The sequence below is a fragment of the Bos javanicus genome, chromosome 13, assembly GCF_032452875.1.
Source record: "Bos javanicus breed banteng chromosome 13, ARS-OSU_banteng_1.0, whole genome shotgun sequence".
NCBI classification, from domain to species: domain Eukaryota; kingdom Metazoa; phylum Chordata; class Mammalia; order Artiodactyla; family Bovidae; genus Bos; species Bos javanicus.
Genome location: NC_083880.1, coordinates 11,985,311 through 12,005,004, shown reverse-complemented (window position 1 = coordinate 12,005,004; position 19,694 = coordinate 11,985,311). Strand labels below are relative to the sequence as shown.

The 19,694-nt window shown below is 35.4% G+C and overlaps 1 protein-coding gene and 1 pseudogene across 3 annotated transcripts in view; both read right to left on the bottom strand.

The window, feature by feature from the left end:
• UPF2 (UPF2 regulator of nonsense mediated mRNA decay) overlaps positions 1–19,694 on the bottom strand; it is a 95,996-nt gene that overhangs the window by 19,802 nt on the left and 56,500 nt on the right. For all 3 annotated transcript variants that reach the window (XM_061435702.1, XM_061435701.1, XM_061435703.1), the window contains exons 12-16: positions 15,159–15,344; positions 13,109–13,312; positions 12,129–12,404; positions 9,611–9,794; positions 4,383–4,522 (exon numbers count right to left, since the gene is read on the bottom strand). In XM_061435702.1, coding sequence (XP_061291686.1) covers positions 4,383–4,522; positions 9,611–9,794; positions 12,129–12,404; positions 13,109–13,312; positions 15,159–15,344 — 990 coding nt within the window. The remainder of the gene's footprint in view (positions 1–4,382; positions 4,523–9,610; positions 9,795–12,128; positions 12,405–13,108; positions 13,313–15,158; positions 15,345–19,694) is intronic.
• LOC133259938 (small nucleolar RNA U3) lies at positions 18,034–18,148 on the bottom strand (annotated as a pseudogene).

The following is a 19,694-nucleotide window of genomic DNA, read 5'->3' as shown; positions in this document are numbered from 1 at the left end:
TATTTGAAAACTTTTAGAATTTCTGAAGTGGAAATATTTGAGCATAGTATAGAAATGCATTAACTTTTTTGACAAAATTCTGTACTTCAAAATTAAATCTGCAACAGAAATGCACTTCAACTGGCTCTTGGAAAAAAATTAATCATTTCTTAACACTGGAAAGATACTTCCTATTCAAAAACTAAGCTAAAATGCATGAATTTTTTTCTTTCACCAATTTTTATATTACTTTGGCCACCTGATGCAAAGAACTGACTCACTGGAAAAGACCCTGATGCTGGGAAAGGCTGAAGGTGGGAGGAGAAGGGGATGACAGAGAATGAGATGGTTGGATGTCATCACCGACTCAATGGACATGAGTTTGAGTAAACTCTGGGAGATGGTGATGGACAAGGAAGCCTGGCGTGCTGCAGTCCATGGGGTCACAAAGAGTTGGACATGACTGAGCGACTGAACTGAACTGAGGTGTTAAGAGTAACTTCAAAAGGCCATCCGGAGCTTGGAAGAGTTGTGGAACAAGATGGAAAAGAAAAGTACAATGTTTCTGAAGAGTTCCACTCCAGCCCTGTTCTTTTCTCAGTCGAGGCAAGTATTTATAGAATATTCTACACATTGTCCTCACTACTTTATAATCAACCCATCTTCTCTCTCTAAAAATGTTCTCCTATGTTTGGAGGATAGTCATGGGAAAGGGTGGTCCTGGGTGGGAAAGTAACAATTCCAATTCCATTTCTTAAAGTAAACCAACCATACTCCTTTCACATCTCCTCCTAGCCAAGACTCAGGAGTCATCCTGTTGAATTTGTTTTCCCATTTAGCAAATTCACATATATTATGTATAATATCCACTTTACAACCAGAAAAGAAATAGTTTAAAATGATACAATTTTTAAAATTATAAAGTTCACTTTTTAAAAGCTGAAATGCATTTGGAGAAAATATCACAACTATTCAAATAAGGAATCTATAGGAAAGTGAGCTATTCTTTAACGTCACATTTACTAAGGATGTTTCATTTATTAGATTCTTTATCAAATTAGTGCAAAATCCATAAACAGCCATAAAATTAGTCTAAAAATACAAAATGGAATATTAGTCTACATAGTCTAAATTAGTCTAAATTACGAAACACTTATTATTTCCTTTTGTTGTTATAAAATACTTAATAAGCCAATTTAAATTATACAATTGAATGTTTCTATGACCTCATTTTTTAGAAAAGCAATATAGCAATGTCTACTTCATAGAAATGTATTATATTTCTTGGATGTTGCCTTAGTATCTCAGTTTACTGAGATATCATAAAACCTGAGAACTTCACTAAACGTCTTCCCTGAAAATTACACGACAACATTATTGCAAGCTATGTTAAAATGGTGAAATGTCTGCTTAATGCTTGAATTTTATAAACATTCCGTCTTAAAACTGTAGGCTAGTTTTCCTTGCATTAATTTTCCAGGTGGAATAGTCACCACTTACTAGGCTTTCAGACTTATTTCGTATAAGACAATGGTTTTCTAGAATAAAGTTTTTTAAGCTGCACAGCCTTCTGGAAAATGTGGTAGGGACAAATTCCAGAGTGTCCCTAACATGGAGCAATTTCTGTCACTTTTCATAACCACCACAAGTTTTCCTGTAAAAGCGAAATCTGAATTGTGTTTATAAACGGTTTATACTTTCTGAATATATTTGGAAGACCAACTATGGGCAGATGTCCAGTTACATACTGAAAGAATGAAAGTTATCACCTACATGTGACATTTGTCACATGATAAGGCTTAGGACACATGTAAAAAAAAAAAAAAAAAAGAAATGTATTATAGAAATATATTCCAGTTCTAAATTTTTATCAGCTTATTTATATCTACTTTACGGGAGCTGTCAGGTTGGAAAGAGAAAAGTGATGACAATACTGTACTGTTTATTTAAAGTCTGCTAAGAGAGTAGATCTTAATCGTTCTCATTACAAGAAAAAACATTTATAACTATGTTAGGTGATGGATGTTAACTAAACTTATTATGGTAATCATTTCTGCCTCTCTCTCTATATATATAAATATATCAAATCACTGTTGTATGTACACCTTAAACTAATGCAATATTATCCACTATATCGCAATAAAACTGGGGGAAAAGTAGTAGCAAAAAAACCCAGTATAAAGATGCACTTCCACTGCCTATAAATGCTAGCCAAATTTAAAGTGAAAGTCCCTCAGTCAAGTCCAACTCTTTGCAACCCCATGGAGTATACAGTCCATGGAATTCTCTAGGCTAGACTACTGGAGTGGATAGCCTTTCCCTTCTCCAGGGGATCTTCCCAACCAAGGGATTGAACAAACCCAGGTCAACCACATTGCAGGCGGATTCTTTACCAGCTGAGCCACACAGGAAGCCCAGCCAATTTTAAAAGCCAAACAAACAAGCTGCCTTTTATACAATCATTCATTTTTAATAGCGAAGCTATTTGCTATGTAGTCAAATTAAACAAAATGTTCATTAATAGCTACAGACCCTCAGGGCTAACAGAAACAAAGACTTAGGGATTTTTACTTCTAACTATAGAAAATCTTAATTACCCTAAACTATGGGTCATTTAACTCACTCCAGTATACTTGCCTGGAGAATCCCATGGACAGAGGAGCCTGGCAGGCTACAGTCCATAAGGTCACAAAGAATCGGACACAACTGAAGCGACTTAGCATGTATGCATGCATAGGTCGTTTTTCTTTCATGCTAAATGAAGCTTTTAAAAAATCTAGTTTAGGGCTCCCCAGGTGGTCTAGTGGTTAAGAATCCACCTTGCAAGGCAAGGGACACCAATTTGATCCCTGGTCTGGGAAGATCCCACATGCTGTGGAGCAACTAAGCCCAAGCAGCTCAACTACGAAGCCTGTGCACACTAAAGCCAGCACTCAGCAACAAGAGAAGCCACCACAATGAGAAGCCGTCGCGCTGTAACCAGAGAACAACCCCCACTCACCACAACTAGAGAAGCCCATGTGCAGCAATGAAGACCCAGCACAGCCAAAAATAACCCAGTTCATGAATCTATCTTATGAATGCCTTAAATAATCTATACTGCTTTACACATTAAACAACTCATAACCTCTAAACATTTGCATTCTATTTACTATAAATCAAAACTTTAAAATTTAATAAATTCCATTTCCATAAAACACTGTACTGATTATACATTTAAACTTTCTCAGTATTTAATTAAAATCACACTTATGATCACTCTCTCCTAAATGCTTTTAGCACCCAAGCACAAAGAGCCATACACATGATGTCATATTATAAGCTTAAAAAGTGAAAAGGTCCTAATTTCAAGGTATAAATTTTATTCATCAGTATGTTATTGTTATTCTTACCTGACTTTCCATTTTCTTAACTTTCTAACTTAAATATATATTAATGGAGACAGAACAGCGTAACAAACCCTTACTTACTCATTACACAACTGAACAATGATCAGCTAACGGTCAGTTTCAGTGTCTTCTACATCCCTAACTCACTGCCCAGTCTACTTCCAGATGATGAAGCAAACCCCAGACACTTAATCTTTCAGGGGGAATTTTTAAAACTTAGAGCAGGTTTACAAGAAAAAAGTGGAAAGAATTAGAACTATTATGTTGAATCCTATATAAAAATGACAGGTAGGTAGGTCCAAAATGGTAGAATAGTCATTTCATACGGTCTGGCCTAACAGACTTGTAACAACAAAGATGATGGTACATGATGATTTTCAGATTTCCTATACTATCAGATCTGGGGAAAAGAAAGTTACTAATATCTAGTCAGCAATTTCTTCATAAAACCCATAGGTTAAAAAGTCCACATTCGAAAATGAGATTAAGTCACAGAGCAGATCAAATAATTTTTTGTCTTCAAATTGCTTATTAAATAAAAATCCTAACCATACTGACGGTTAACATGTCATTATAGTTCTACCTAAACTCATAGAAAGTATACCACCAAGAGTCAACAGTCAAGAGTCATGATGTGTTGCTGTAGGTTCATCATTATTAACAAATGTACCACTTTGGTGGGGTATGCTGATTGGGGGAGATTGTGTGAGTAGATAGGAGAAGGTGATATACTGGAAATCTTGCTATCTTCCCATTAATTTTGCTGTGAACCTAAAACTACTCTTTAAAGATGCTCTTATTAGTAATTTTTAAAAATCCTATGATCAGTATTTTCTTACTCCTCAAAACCCCTCTTAATTAATCCAGCAGTTTTATAGTAGACATGAACTACTAGTTACATTTACTCGAATAAAACTAAGAGGAAGATCTTCTTTTATAAAGAAAATTTTGGTTCATATAACCCAAATACTCTTGCACAAATGTTATCTATCTGCTATAAATAAAAGTCATCACCTCCTCCTCTGGCTCATTCACTTCACTTTCATTTCCAGATTGTTCCTCTGTTTCAGCTCCTCCTTCTTCTTCTTCTTCATCTTCTTCAAGATTTTCTCCTTCTGTCATAGAATCTTTAGAGTCTTTGTCATTTACGAGGCCTTGAAGTGAGAAGAAAGTAGAAAAAGACTTTACAAAACAAGATAAAGGCAAAATTTCCACAGTGAATATTATACCATTTAAAGTATATATGAAGATAATTCAACAGTCATGTTCTCAGTTCAGTAAATTAAGAACAGAATTTAAAGCTATTTTAAGAACCATTTAAAAAACTTAACAGTCCTTTATTTCAACAAAGGAGCACAGATACATTTCTTAAAAACTAGCAAAAAAACCCAAAACATCACAATTTTCTTTTTAATTTCTCAGAGCTTCAAACTATCTCAGTCTCAGATGAACAAACAGCAGCACATATAGTGCAGCTTTAGCCACACCCAAGGCAACCATGGTCACATATTTTATCAAATGGCATTTTAAGAATCTCTAAAAACTTAAAGATACAATAAAATTACATTGCTTTAATGCAGAAATCACATTTGGCTATTAATTTGAATATCTGCAAATTCAGACTGAGAGGAGGCAGATACACAGTGACACTTCTAACATGGGTGTCATCACAGAGCTGTTTTTCCCTTCCTAACAGTGTGCTCCTCCAGAGGCAACGCCCTGGTGTGAATATGGGCCACCTCCCACGTTCATCCACATCTCACTGCAGTGTAAATTCTTCTTTATCATCATCTGAGTTCCAAACTACACTCTACTTTGAAGGTGCACATTCCACAGCCTCATATGATCCAACTTTTCCCCACACTTCCAAGTCTTAATCAAGCCTTCTCCTGCAGTTGGGGCAGACTCTTCTGTATCATAAAGCATACTTCCTTGGGATCGTGTTCATCAAACTGCTTCTCAATATAGACTATCTTTCAATATGCTCTTTTAAATCCTATATATTCTTCAAATTCAGTCTAAGTTTCCTTTCGTGCATAAACTCAACGAGTGTTACTTTTCCTCCTACTTGTTCCTAAAGCTACTTGGAGAACTGATCATAGCACTTTGCATTTAAATATACACCATGCGATGGTTTTTCTAATGATTTCAATAAACGTTATGTCACAGTATAAGGCCTTTGAGAACAAAAAACTTCTTTTATATAGTCAAAACTTATTAGAGGCCATATATTGATAAATACACAGTAGGTGTTTAGTAAACCCTTGTTTATTCACAGAATCTTACACAGTTAGAGCAGACAGAAACTTTAGTAATGATGGGATTTAGCCCTCTCATTTTATGAGGTATACTGAAGTCCAGAAAGTCTGAAAAACTAACACAATCAACAGCAAAAAATTACTCCAGTGTCTTAAGTCTAAGCAATTAATTAAGAACTGACAAAAACAGAGACTACAAAGTGATGAAAGTAGGTACAATCAAGTTCAGAAATTAAAAAGGTAAGGAGAGATGGATGAATCTCAAATCTATCTTGAAAAAATATAATAATACTGATAGAAAAAGCTGCTGTCTCCGATTGATACCACTAACTCACTATTTTATTCATGTATTTATTTGAACAGAAGCAAAATACTGGGCTTTTATGCTATCAAAGGCAAAAAATTAAAAATCAGGACCATATAAACCTAAAAATACCACAGCACTGATAAACTGACGTGGCTTAATATATCATTCGGAGAAGGCAATGGCACCCCACTCCAGTACTCTTGCCTGGAAAATCCCATGGTCGGAGGAGCCTGGTAGGCTATAGTCCATGAGGTCACTAAGAGTTGGACACAACTAAGCGACTTCCCTTTCACTTTTCACTTTTATGTGTTGGAGAAGGAAATGGCAACCCACTCCAGTGTTCTTGCCTGGAGAATCCCAGGGACAGAGGAGCCTGGTAGGAGGCTGTCTATGGGGTCGCACAGAGTCGGACACGACGGTTACGACTTAGCAGCAGCAGCAATATATCATTACATCTTTTTTATAAACACTAAAATATATGTCATGGGAAGAACTGTAGTGGTAAGTACCTTTGTTTTGATAGCCATAATTTGTAAGGAAAATACTACTATTTCTAACACATTTTCATTTGCATTGCAAGTTAGTTTCAAAAGCAGTTTATAAACATATTTTGCATTTTCTAAGCTGGATAATAAACTATTCAGTTGCTGACCTCTAGGACACACTCAGTCTAAAATAAGCAAGGCAGATAAAAATGTACATATAAAGGACATGGAGTTAATAAAATGTAAAACCTAGAGAACAAAATGTTTACAGTATGGGTCAGAATGAAGTGTACTTGGACCAAAGTCAAATATTGTTCTCTTGAATGTGAGCTACTTTGGTGCCTCAGTTTTCCTGTTCTTAACAGAGACAGTAACAATAACACTCCCTCTCTTCCAAATGGTTTTCATCTGTTATTTCTTTGCTCAACTAGACATGCTGAGCATTTCCCCCACACACCCAGTATGTCAGAAAGAGCAGTTTGAATTCTGGCTTGATCGGTTAACCCAGTGTTTTGATTTGGGCGTTACCTAACTCCTTTGTTAAGTATGAACAACACCTTCCACTTTAATTTTGGGAAAGAGATAGTACTTAATAAAAATACCAACTCTTTTTGCCCTCACTTATTTATGTTACGTTCATTCATCTATTGGGTGTTCTACTTTCATCAATTTGCCTGTGCTCTTTATGTAAATGATGATACCTTGGCACAGGAGCTATTTTCACTTCAAACTTATTTTTTTCATTGTACAAAAGTTTTAAACACCCAATATATCAACGTATGTGTACTTTCCTGTATCATTTTAAAATTTAGGAAAATTAACACCTCTTTAAATATCTGATGATCAGATCTATTTCTAACTTTTTAAAAATATTTAACTCTTTAATACATCTGGAGTTTGACGATATAAGATGTGGCTCTGTATCAATTTTCCTCCCAAATGCTCACCTGTTGCTCTTATCCTATTTTAAGACTCCTATTTCATCATACACTAAATTGTTTTATATTTAACTGGGATGACTTCTGGGCATTTTATTCTGCTAATTTTATTTCTAATTTATGAAATATACTCTTCTGTTGCATAAGCAATTTATTCATATGACTTTTTTCATTTTCATTACCTCCATTTCTGTTCCTTATGATATAATCTAGAACTTCCAAACCAGAATTATATTACATTGCTTACTACCATTGTTCTTAAAGAGAATGTCATAGAGCTAGTAATTCTCTCTACCTTGAGAAAATCAATATACACACAAAAATAACAATGTTATTTATAGTGATGCAAAATTAGCAATAACCCAAATGTCAAACAGAATTAATGCATTCACACAAAGGAAAACAAGACTGCTGTTTTAAAATTAAAGATTTAGAAAAGTATTTTGTCAGAAAATTTCATAATATATTAGAAAAAAGTCCAGTTATAAAACTGCAAACATGTGAAAAAAATTTTAAACAGAACATGCATCAAAATGTTAATAACGTGATTATCCTTGCATACGAATTAACAGTGATTTTTGTCTTCTTGGCATTTTTCAATTTTCCTGTGAACATTTTTATTACTTTTAATAATATTAAAATGGTTTTTTAAATATAAGAAAATTCTATTAAGTTAGCACTGGGTTGCTATAAAATTAGAATGATAATAAATTTGCAAGTGCTTGAAAACAAAAAACAACCAAAGGCAAGATGCTGTATCATCTTATGGTTTAACAACAGGAAACAGATTTAATATAGATTTATTCATGTGTATCCTCTCTCTGATATTTAGACTCTAAAATAGAAGGAGAATGGGTCTACTCAGGGGCATAATGATCCTAGTTGACACCATCTTTAGAACTGGATTTGCAAATGATGGCCTATTTTTTTCCTTTCCACATTCTTTTTTTTTTTTTCCTTTCCACATTCTAAAGAAGGACAGATTCTTCAAAAGATGCCTCAAGTTCTTTAATTCTTCGCTCTATAAGGTATAAATCATACTGCTCTCTTTACTGCTACCCAATTGGGTAATCCAATTAGTATTTCCTTATGTCCACTATACAGGGAGTGCCATTCATTCTTAAGTCTTTGGGTAACAAGACTAAGACTATTTCAAAGCATACAAAGTAAATGAAATAAACAAGCAGATAAACAATCTGCTTGAAATAATCACTGTATACAATTAGAAATCTGAAAAGGAAAAGAAAGTGGATTATTTGGGACAAAGTTAAACAATAAAAAGAGCCACATGTGTCTTTATGGGTTGGTAAGTAGGAAAGTGAATAGTTACATAATCAGTAGCATCTTTAAAGCAATGCTCAGATAGATAACAGCAATCACATTCTTCAAAAAAGGGTTTGCCTTGGAGAAAGAAACCCTATTAATATGCTGGCTGTAATATGAAAAAATAGTTTTAGAGGAAAAGAATCACCAGTGCCTTTGCCATGAAAAGTGGTTTCTCAGATATGGAACATAGTAAATTTATACAATTATTACAACTGGTCATGGTAAGGATCTCCTAATAAATGCTAAATATATAGGCTGAAATGATGTCACTTTGAAATGACTAGAACCTGTAAGAACTATCAGCAAGCAAACCACACTGGAAAGGCCCCACTTCATTCCAATTATTTCCACTGGCAAGGCTAGTCAGCTTCTACAGTTCCTTACCAACTCTTCTTCCAGAACAACAGCTAAAGGACATTGAGTTAGTAAAGAGACCAACTCTCCTGCAGCATGCTTCTCACATGTCCTCTAGTCTTTAAAACAGAGACAACTCTCCTAGTGACAAGGGTCTGAAATTCTGTAGGATAGTTTCAAACTTCTAACTGGCACTCCCTTAATATAGTGTCAAGCCTGCTCTGTCTTAGGAAATCGTGTTTGTTGAAAATATATACTGTATATGAGATGTTTTAATCAAAAGTAGACTTTTAAATTAGCAATGAAAAACTATAAAATTAAGAGAGGCTGACAGGATTGTTTTTCCATCACTATCATTTGTTTCAAGTTTTACATGACTGTTTTCCTCTAATTTGGGATTATTTAATGAAGAAGTAAGCCACCCAGATCTTACCTAACACTATTATGTAACACTCAACATCAAAAAATTAAAAGTATACAAAAAGTAAAAGCTAACTGAAAACATTATAAAGCAAATCCTAGAAACAATCTGCCAAATACCATCTTTACTTTCTCTCTGTAATTAATTGCTTACCTAGTTTTATTAAGAATTCTCGTTCCAAGTCGTGTACCTGCCTGATGGATTCTTCCAGAGAATTACAGAGTTTGATCTTTGGTCTTAGCAGTTCTAGTGTGTCACTGATCATGTAATCTATGTCAATAGGAAATGGATGGTCTTTTGTCCAAACCTCCAAACTTTTCTTCCACCAAACATAACGCTGATAACAAATGAAAAATAAATTTAGCTATAAGAAATTAATAACAAAATATTTAAAATAATAATCTGTATTGTGACTTCACCTAGTTATAACAACTAAGCTAAAGAGTTGTACAAGACACCTACAATGTCTTTTATTAATGGTCAATAGCAATGATCGTAACACATTTATTTCCCTCCATCTAGTCTGTTTCTAAGCCATTTGGTAACTTTAAATACATTTTTTTACTGTATCTGTCGTAATCTTTTTTAAAAGCAAGGAAAAATTATAAATAAACACCAAATACATTTTCAGGTACTGAAACCAGGCAGAAACTCCATTCCCATACCCCAAAAAGGGCTTAAGTATTTAATTTTACAAAAACAACCAAATTTAAGGCCATGGTTTTGATAAATGTTACTTATTTTCTCTATACTACTTGCTTTGATATTTTAAAGAGTCAAAGTATCTGAAGACAGGGTTACTGAATATATAAAAATCAGAAATCAACAAGCATTTATTGAACATCTACTGTGTATATGGCACTGTTCAGATATATTCCCTCTCATATTCTAGCCTGGATCCTTCCCTCTATTTTGTACCTGTAATTCTCAAGTTTAACTAAAAAGCACAACCCACAAATTTACTTGTATATAAACAGCTATTTCTCTGGGTGTTTAATCATCCTCTCCAATTTGTTCTAGATCTGCTATTCCAAGTGTGGGAACTCAAAGCCTGTTAGACATATGGAATCTTAGAACTCCCCCATCCTAGGCCAGCTGAATCACAGTGTGGGCATTGTAAAAATATCCCCAGGCAATGTGTGTGCACACTTAAGTTTAGAACCACTGCTGCAGGGGATCTTTCTATCTGATTTCCAGTACATAACTGGACACTATTACAGGTAGCATACACTGACCACCTCTCCCAGGCCTCACCTACTTCTTACTTCCATGCTCTAAGTATATCCTTGCCACACAGTCCTGCTGTTAACCATGTGGAGAATACTTTTGTCTCTTCCTATTTCTGAATATTTCTGAGTGGCTCTTTTTTCTCAGTGATGTCAGAGTGAGTGCAAAGAAGGATACTCTTCTCAAAGGAGCCCTGCTTTTGGACACTGACAGTGGCAGCTGACATTCTGCGGCAAAATTTGTTTACAATACAGGCTGTCTCCAACTTAAGGCATTCCTTCCATGCAACAAGGAATCTGAGTCACAAATCTGCAACACCACCTCCCCATTGCTGGCTCATCAATTCAGAAAATAAGGGGATAACAAGTTATCCTTTAATGCAAAGGTACAGTGGTAGAAGAAAGTTAAAAAACAGCTCTTCCCCAAAGAGTAGTTACTCCCACCTAACCCCAGCTACTATTTGGGTGTATTTTTGATTCTTCAAGTTTTAGTTTTAAATTTATTTTCTTCATCAATGGATAAATGAAAACAACTCTAACAACAGATTATACAGAAAAGAATGATCAAACAGAACTGAATGCTACCACTGGTACTTTATTTCAGTAACATCTGAAGAACTCAATAAGGAGCTAGCCCCTCTAACAGCACTTAACATTGCATTTAATGGGAAATAGTGACTGGATTCCAAACAACCAACCTACAAGCTAACTTTTGGAACACAAACTGCAAAGAAGTTGTAGAAATGTCTCTGTATTTTTATCTGATTTAACTTACATTGTATTTGCTCTAAATCACAAGTTAACATAAATAACTTAAGACGTGGAAAGCACAATCCAAGAGTTTAACAAAGAATGAATAAATATTTCTTGTAGTGTTAATGATGGGATTTTTTTTCCTCTTTAAAAAAACTTTAGAAGATTAATTTTAGATATAAAACCAGAACACAGAAGAGTGAGAATATTATCAAATGTAAAAACATTACACTTTGGATTTTCTGTACCAAATAAAAAATAACCCGTACTATACCAAATTTATAAACTATACCAAAATAATTTCTCAAAGTAATGATTAATCACAAAACTTAAAATGCAATCAGAATGTTTATGATAGAACACATCATATATTTAAGATATCCAAAGCTAAGCAGCCTTACAAGAATAAATCTAATCTATGAATATATCTTATACATAATATATGAATGCTACAGCATTCTTCTCTAATGGTTTTTTCCTTGATTTTTTTGGGGGGGGGTTGGGGGGGTGGGGGCTACACTGTGTGGCTTGCAGGATCTTAGTTCCCCAACCAGATATTGAATCTGGGTCTTCCGCAGTGAAAGTGCAGAGTCCTAACCACTGAATCACCAGGGAATTTCCACTGCTTTAATATTTTTGTAACACAAGCAATGCATTATATGATGGCCAACTGCATATTTTAATTTGTATACCTGAAAATACACAAGGAAGCAATCGAGTTTTCGTTTACTGGAACCTCTGTCAAAGTACTGGCCACAGGTATCCAAAATAGTGCACACCAGTCTAATCCTGAAAAGGTGCTCAGGAGGGTCCAGTGAACTTGGAGAGCCATCAGAGTTAACACCAAATGAAGTAAAAGAATAAAGAGTTCTAAAAATAACGGCCGATTCCACCATTCTGTAATTATAAAGTTCCCCTAAGAACTTGGCACTGCTGATACGTCTCTGATTAAATTTAGGTTGATTAACCTAAAGCGGGAAGAAAAAAAAAAGCAGATTTCCATTAATGAACAGAAATGTGTTTGAGAAGAGCTAAAAATCATCTCTGTCACTTGAAAACATCACTCACTGAACAGAGAAAAACTAATGGGTTCTTTTCTTCTTTTCCAATAATAGGTATCCTTTTTTATCCCTGCAGAAAATGTCTATCTTTAAAATGTTTTAGTAAATAGAACATGTTAAATATTAAATTTAAAACTAAATTGTTAAATTAATTAATAGTTTATGAAAAAAGTTAAAACGTAATTCTCCCTATCAGCCCTCTGTAACTTATTTTCTCTGTAATCCATGAATTTTAAGGAAACAAGCTTATAGAACAAGCTGCTTACAGAAATTCTTATCGAGTATCAATTCTCCTAATCAATAAATTTATGAGTTCCTATAACATGAACTCCAAGTGTGACCTAGAAAGAATAAAAATTTACTATATTCTTCTAAAATAACCTTAACTGGATTGAGAAAAAGAGGTAAAAAATATTCTAGCATTAGCCTGAGAGGAAACTAGAAAATCTGACACAAGTAGGGTTTATTAAGAAATCACTATTTCCAAAAGAGTAACAGTAAATGACACCATATGGGGAAAGAAAGGTTTTCAAATCCTTATTTTTCAATAATAGGACTTAAAAGCTGTCTGAATTGTCCACAGATTTCAATTTGGTGCAAGTCTTTGTTACCTCCATTCCTAATCGAATATCTTCTAAAACTCCATCCACAACATGGATGCCAACATCTTCCTGGTAGAGCACTAGTCCTGCTAAGAGGTTGGCTACACAGTGAATGCTGTTGTATTTCACGTTCCAGATGTTTATCATACAACAAATCACATAGTCTTTCACTTCCTGATCCTGCCAAGGCAACTTTCTCATCTGTCTCAAAACCTTTAAATGAAGAGAATTTTATTTAAATTACTAATATAAGCACAAAGTAGCCCAACATATCCAATAATACAGATATTTTATTATGACGGTACAGTCACAGAACTTTTGAAATGGAAAATACTTTATAGAGATTCTCTATCAGCCTCTTCATTTTAGAGATAGGAAAAATAAGATTTTTCTAATTATTGGCAAAATATATTCACATTTTCCCTTTATCTTTCATAATATCCTCAAATTTCCTAGAGTTTCCAGGGTTTCGATCAAGCTAACAGTATACACTCATACTCAGGTCACTGAAAGAAATACCCAAGACTTAACAAAAATAAAGTTTTCTTTTGTGCATCATTTGATGTAAATAATCTCAGACACTTCTTTATATAAATGAAAAATGTCCAATAAGGAAATAAACTAAAGATCAGTTGGTTAAAAGACCACTTAAGTAGTAAGATGGGGACACAACATCAAGACTGACAGAGTTTCCTTGCATGTAAAGCGGGGATAACAGGCACTTAGGCCGTAAGTCTGCTCTAAGGGTTAGACAAGTTAAAGTGTGAAAAGTACACAGGAACATGCCTGGCACATTATAAGCACCCCACAGAAGTTAGCTATTAAAAAAAGCTCTACTGGTAATGAGATAATCAGCAGAGCTCTACTTGTCATCTAGTTCTTTCCACATTTATTCTGAAAGAAAATAGATACTGTTGGCAGCTTGTAAAGTAGTCCTTTTACCTCTATTCTATACCCACAATCCATCTTTCAAGCACTAAGTATGTTCTTGTATTGGCTTTGATGGAAGCGTTCATGTCATCTCAAATACATAAACATTCCACACTTTTCAAACTTTTAGCCAATTCTAAAGCTCCTTTCAAGTCCTATTTTTTTAAACAACTACTGTCTCTGGCTCCCTGAAGGTGGTTTTGATGTTTAAAGTTGCACTATCATTCCTCACCACCTTCTACCCCAGCCACTTATGACACATGTATTATTCCTTGCCTCTTATCCATAGGTTTCCTCTGTCCAGAATTTAATTTGTTTTTTTTTCTGAAAAGAAAAAAGTCCCATACCATGTTGTTTCAACTTGTTGAGCTGACCAAGAAATGTTTATTTAACATGTCTTTCTTAGAAGTGAAGGTTCCAATGAGGTAACTATAATAATTAAGCTAATAGGTCAGTGGTTCTTAATTTCTTCTGGAAATCGACCCCTGCTGAGAATCTAAAGAAAGCTATAGACCCTCTTCCAGAAAAATACAGTCAGGTCCAGAGATTTAAAATCATTAAATGTCAGAGGATCATGGGCCTCCAAAAACCTACTAAAGGTTAAGAACACTGGTACTGAAGCAAAATATTTAAAGGTAAATTCACTAGAGTGTCAGAGACTAAGTAATAGTTTCAAATATACACAGCATCAACAGTAAATATGAAGAGAATTACCATTTTAATTAGGTTAAAAAGGAAAACAAAACATATGTCCCATAAACTAAGTATCATCACATAAATTCCCTCTAGTGATGACTTACATGGAATCAATCACTGTACTGCCGAGACTTTAATAGCTCTGCTTCAATTTCTCCATTTACAGATTTGAATATTGAAAATTACTTACATTTCTTATCTATACTTTGTGGGGCACTGAAGCAATTGATAAACTGAGTTGATTTAGGAAAACTGAAATATATTTTGTCCTTGACCTAGAACAATTTGGTGCGGGCTACAAAGAAAGTGAACTCCATCAGTACAATTATCATTAGGATGAAAAAGAATTAATTTGGTTGAATGTTATTAATATACAAGCTCAGCACTACCACAAATCTCAAGTTGACTACTGTTCTATTTCATTAAAATTTACCTTCTCGGTGGTAACCTTGGAGAGATCTTTGTACAAAAGCTTCCGGACATATTCCTGGAGAGGAGGACGTTTCTTTTTCACTGTTTTTTCAGCTGGAGGTGGGTTGCAGTAGTAATATGCATTCTCCACCATTGTGACATATCTTGCATCAAGATGCATTGCTTGTTTCTTTCTCATCATTTGTTCCTAAGATGTATAAAGCTTAAATCAGTCAAAATACTTTCTTTATAAGGTTTCTTTGTTCCTAACTAAAGGTGCCCTTTCAGGGATAAGGTTTCAAGATAAAGAGCTAGAAAAGGGAAAAAAAATTATTACTAGATATTTCTAAGAGTATACAAGCATACTAACTGCTATATCACTAGTCATGTTTTTAGAACAAATTACTCCATAACTGCTTGGTCTTAGGCTTTCTCCAATAAAATACTCAAGAGAACTTTGCTACAAATTTAACTTCACTTATAACTCGGCCAAACTATCTGAACTCTACATAAAACAAGGCTTATATATGAGTGACTGAAGTTAAGGGCTGAGACAAAAGCTGAGAATAACTTTATTCATAGAGCTTGGGCCATCCAATGTTGTACCAGGTAAATCTGACATATCTCTACAGACAAGAAAACTAAAAGCCTTCCAATGTCTTACAACTCGCCCAGTGACCTCAGCCATCGGCTCAAGGAGGTTAGTAAAACAGTCAGTCATCATCTACTTCAGGCTTCTCAAGCCTTTAACTACTGACATTTTGGGCTGGAAAGTTCTTTGTCTGGTGGGAGTGGGAACTGCTCCGTACACTGTGGGATGTTCTGCAGCAAGCTTCACCTATACCCACCACATGCCAGTTGAGAACCACAGATGAACCAGCTGAAGATCTTCAAAACAGCACTCCTAGTTCTTAAAACACCACTATAGTAAGAATTAAAATTACTGAGTTTATTCAGCCATTCATCAAACATTTTACTTGGCACTTAACTTGGCACTATGCTGGAAGTCACCAATGAACAAGAGAGACATGGTTCCTACCTTTGTGAAGCCTAAGAATCTGCTGCAGGAAGACAGAACAAATAAGCCAACAAATAAACTAACCTTTTAAATACGAATTGTGATTAGTGTTATGAAAGAAGTAATGAGAGTAACAAGAGCCCACTTTAGTCAGGATAGGTTAGGGACAGCCTCTCTGGGAAAGTGACATTGAAGTTTGTGCTCTGAAGGATGACAAAGGTTGAGAGGAGCTGAGGCAGAAGCAACAGCCAGACAAGAGGCAATAAGGAAACAGAAGGATCCACTACAGGAACTAAATGCAGGCCAGCATGGTGTCGGGACAAAATGGCACAAGATCAGCTCCAAGTGGGGAGGGGTTCAGGGAGACCAGACTCTGCAGAAGTTGGTAGCAACAGGAGTTTGAAGCATGTAGAGGGAAGCACAATGAGCTTTAAGAAGGTGTCTGGACTAGGGTGGCGGCGGGTGGCAGATGGAGGCAAGATGTCACATTTTAGAAAGATAGTTGTGTCTTTCTAAAGAACTGTCTTACAAGTTCAGGAAGGGCAGGGGTTGCAGCAGGTTCATAAACTCATCACCTAATCAATGCCCGACCTAGCATGTGGGAGGTTTGCAATTAACGTTTACTAATACACAAATTAATAAATGAATTTTTTTAAAAAAACATTCAAATCTTTCCCATGGTCCGTGTTTCTATACATGTAAAGCCATCACATACTTGGGAGAAGTTTGCTCTTAAGTTCAATTATGGGTATACCAAGGTTCACAACTGTTTCGCTTGTCTATGAATCTGCTAAAGTATATGAGTTGTAGCCTAGCTCCTCTCCTGACATCTATTCTACAATCTGTGAATGCTTATTTAATGCTGGCTCCTCCAGACAGAACAATTCCCTGATGAACAGGGCTAGAGATAATGACCACTCCTTTTAGGTTCTTTAGACAAAACAAAAGGAATGCATCACTTATCATTTGTACATACATAACCTAGTTTTTTTTTTTCTCTTTTGTATGGTTTTATTTTTTTTAACTTTTAAAAATTGAGATATCATTAATTTACAATGTTGTGTTAGTTTTAAGTGTACAGGAAATTGATTCAGTTATACATATACTTGTTCTTATGTGTATATATGAAGCTGTTTCACCAATAAGTTCATTTGTGACATATTTTGGACTCCATATAGTGATATCATATGATATTTGTCTTTCTCTGACTTCACTTAATGATAATCTCTATGATAATGCCATAATGTTGCAAGTGGCATTATGTCATTTTTTTGGGGGGGGGGCTGAGAAATATTCCATTGTGTATGTGTGTGTGTATATATATATATATATATGTATGTATATATGTGTACATATATGTACGTACATATGTGTACATATGTGTACATATATGTACATACATATATGTGTGTGTGTGTGTATATATACACACACACACACCACATCTTCTTCATCCATTCATTTGTCGATGGACATTTAGGCTGCTTCTCAGTCTTGGCTATTGTAAATAGTGCTGTTATGAACCCTAGGGTGCATGTATCTTTCCAAATTATCATTTTCTCTGGATATATGCCCTGGTGTGGGATTCTAAGATCATATGGTAGCTCTATTTTTAGTTTTGTTTTTTTAATTAATTATTTTACTTTACAATATTGTATTGGTTTTGCCATACATTGACTTGAATCCGCCATGAGTGTTCCCCATCCTGAACCCTCCTACATCCCTCCCCATAACCCAGTTTTAAATCAACACAAGCTTCAACCTGTAATCCAGACTACTGTTCTGTTATTCAGAACCACTTCACCTAACACACACACCAAACTACTTTTAACATCAGTCAAGAATAATTTTAAATGCCAACTAGTTAAAAGGTTATATGTGTTCCCAAATAAATATATTTTTTATATCATCCCACAAGCATTTGGGTGCTTTACATGTTCAGAGAAACTTCTCTAGTAACAAATTATAGAAATGATCCCTGAAAATACAGTTTTATCCTTATCCATGAGAGGGTGAACAGAATGAAAACCACAATCACAGAAAGCTAATCAAACTGATCACATGGAGCACAGCCTTGTCTAACTCAATGAAACTATAAGCCATGCCGTGTTGGGCCACCCAAGACAGACAGGTCATGGTGGAGACTTCTGACAAAACATGGTCCAGTGGAGAAGGGAATGGCAAACCACTTCACTATTCTTGCCTTGAGAACCCATGACAGTATGCAAAGGCAGTAAGATATGACACTGAAAGATGAAATCCCCAGGCCAGTAGGTACCTAATATGCTACTGGAGAAGAGTGGAGAAAGAGCTCCAGAAAGAATAAGGAGACTGCATAGGAACCTGGAATCATAGGTCCATGAAAGAAGGTAAATTAAAAGTTGTCAAACAGGAGATGGCAAGAGTGAACATCAACATTTTAGGAATCAGTGAACTAAAATAGACTGGAATGGGCGAATTTAATTCAGATGACTATTGTATCTACTACTGTGGGCAAGAATCCCTTAGAAGAAATGGAGTAGCCCTCACAGTCAACAAGAGAATCTAAAATGCACTACTTGGGTACAATCTCAAAAATGACAGAATGATCTCTGTTCATTTCCAAGGCAAAGCATTCAATATCACGGTAATCCAAGTCTATGCCCCAACCAGTAATGCTGAAGAAGCTGAAGCTGAATGCTTCTATGAAGACCTACAAGACCTTCTAGAATTAACATCCATAAAAGGTGTCATTTTCATCACAGGGGACTGGAATGAAAAAGTAGGAAGTCAAGAGTCATGCAATACTCAAGGGCAAATTTGGCCTTGAGGAGTAGAAAATGAAGCAGGGCAAAGGCTAACAGTTCTGCCAAGAGATCGCAATGGTCATAGCAAACACCCTCTTCTAACAACACAAGAGACGACTCTACACATGGACATCACCAGGTGGTCAATACTGAAATCAGACGGATTATATTCTTTGCAACCAAAGATGGAAAAGCTCTATATAGTCATGAAAAGCAAGATCGGGAGCTGACTGCGGCTCAGATCATGAACGCTTTATTGGCAAATTCAGACTTAAATTGAATAAAGTAGGGTAAACCACTAGACCATTCAGGTATGACCTAAATCAAATCCCTTTGATTTAGATACAGTGGAAGTGACAAATGGATTCAAGGGTATAGATCTGTCTGACAGGCAGAGTGCCTGAAGAACTATGGATGGAGGTTCATGACACTGTACAGGAGGCAGTGATCAAGGCCATCCTCAGCAAAAAGAAATGCAATAAGGCAAAATGGTTGTCTGAGGAGACCTTAAAAATAGCTGAGAAAAGAAGAGAAGCTAAAGGCAAAGGAGAAAAGGATAGATATACCCATTTGAATGCAGAGTTCCAAAGAATAGGAAGGAGAGATAAGAAAGCCTTCCTCAGTGATCAGTGCAAAGAAATAGAGGAAAACAACACAATGGGAAAGACTAGAGATCTCGTCAAGAAAATCAGAGACACCAAGGTACCATTTCATGCAAAGATGGACGCAATAAAGGACAGAAATGGTATGGACC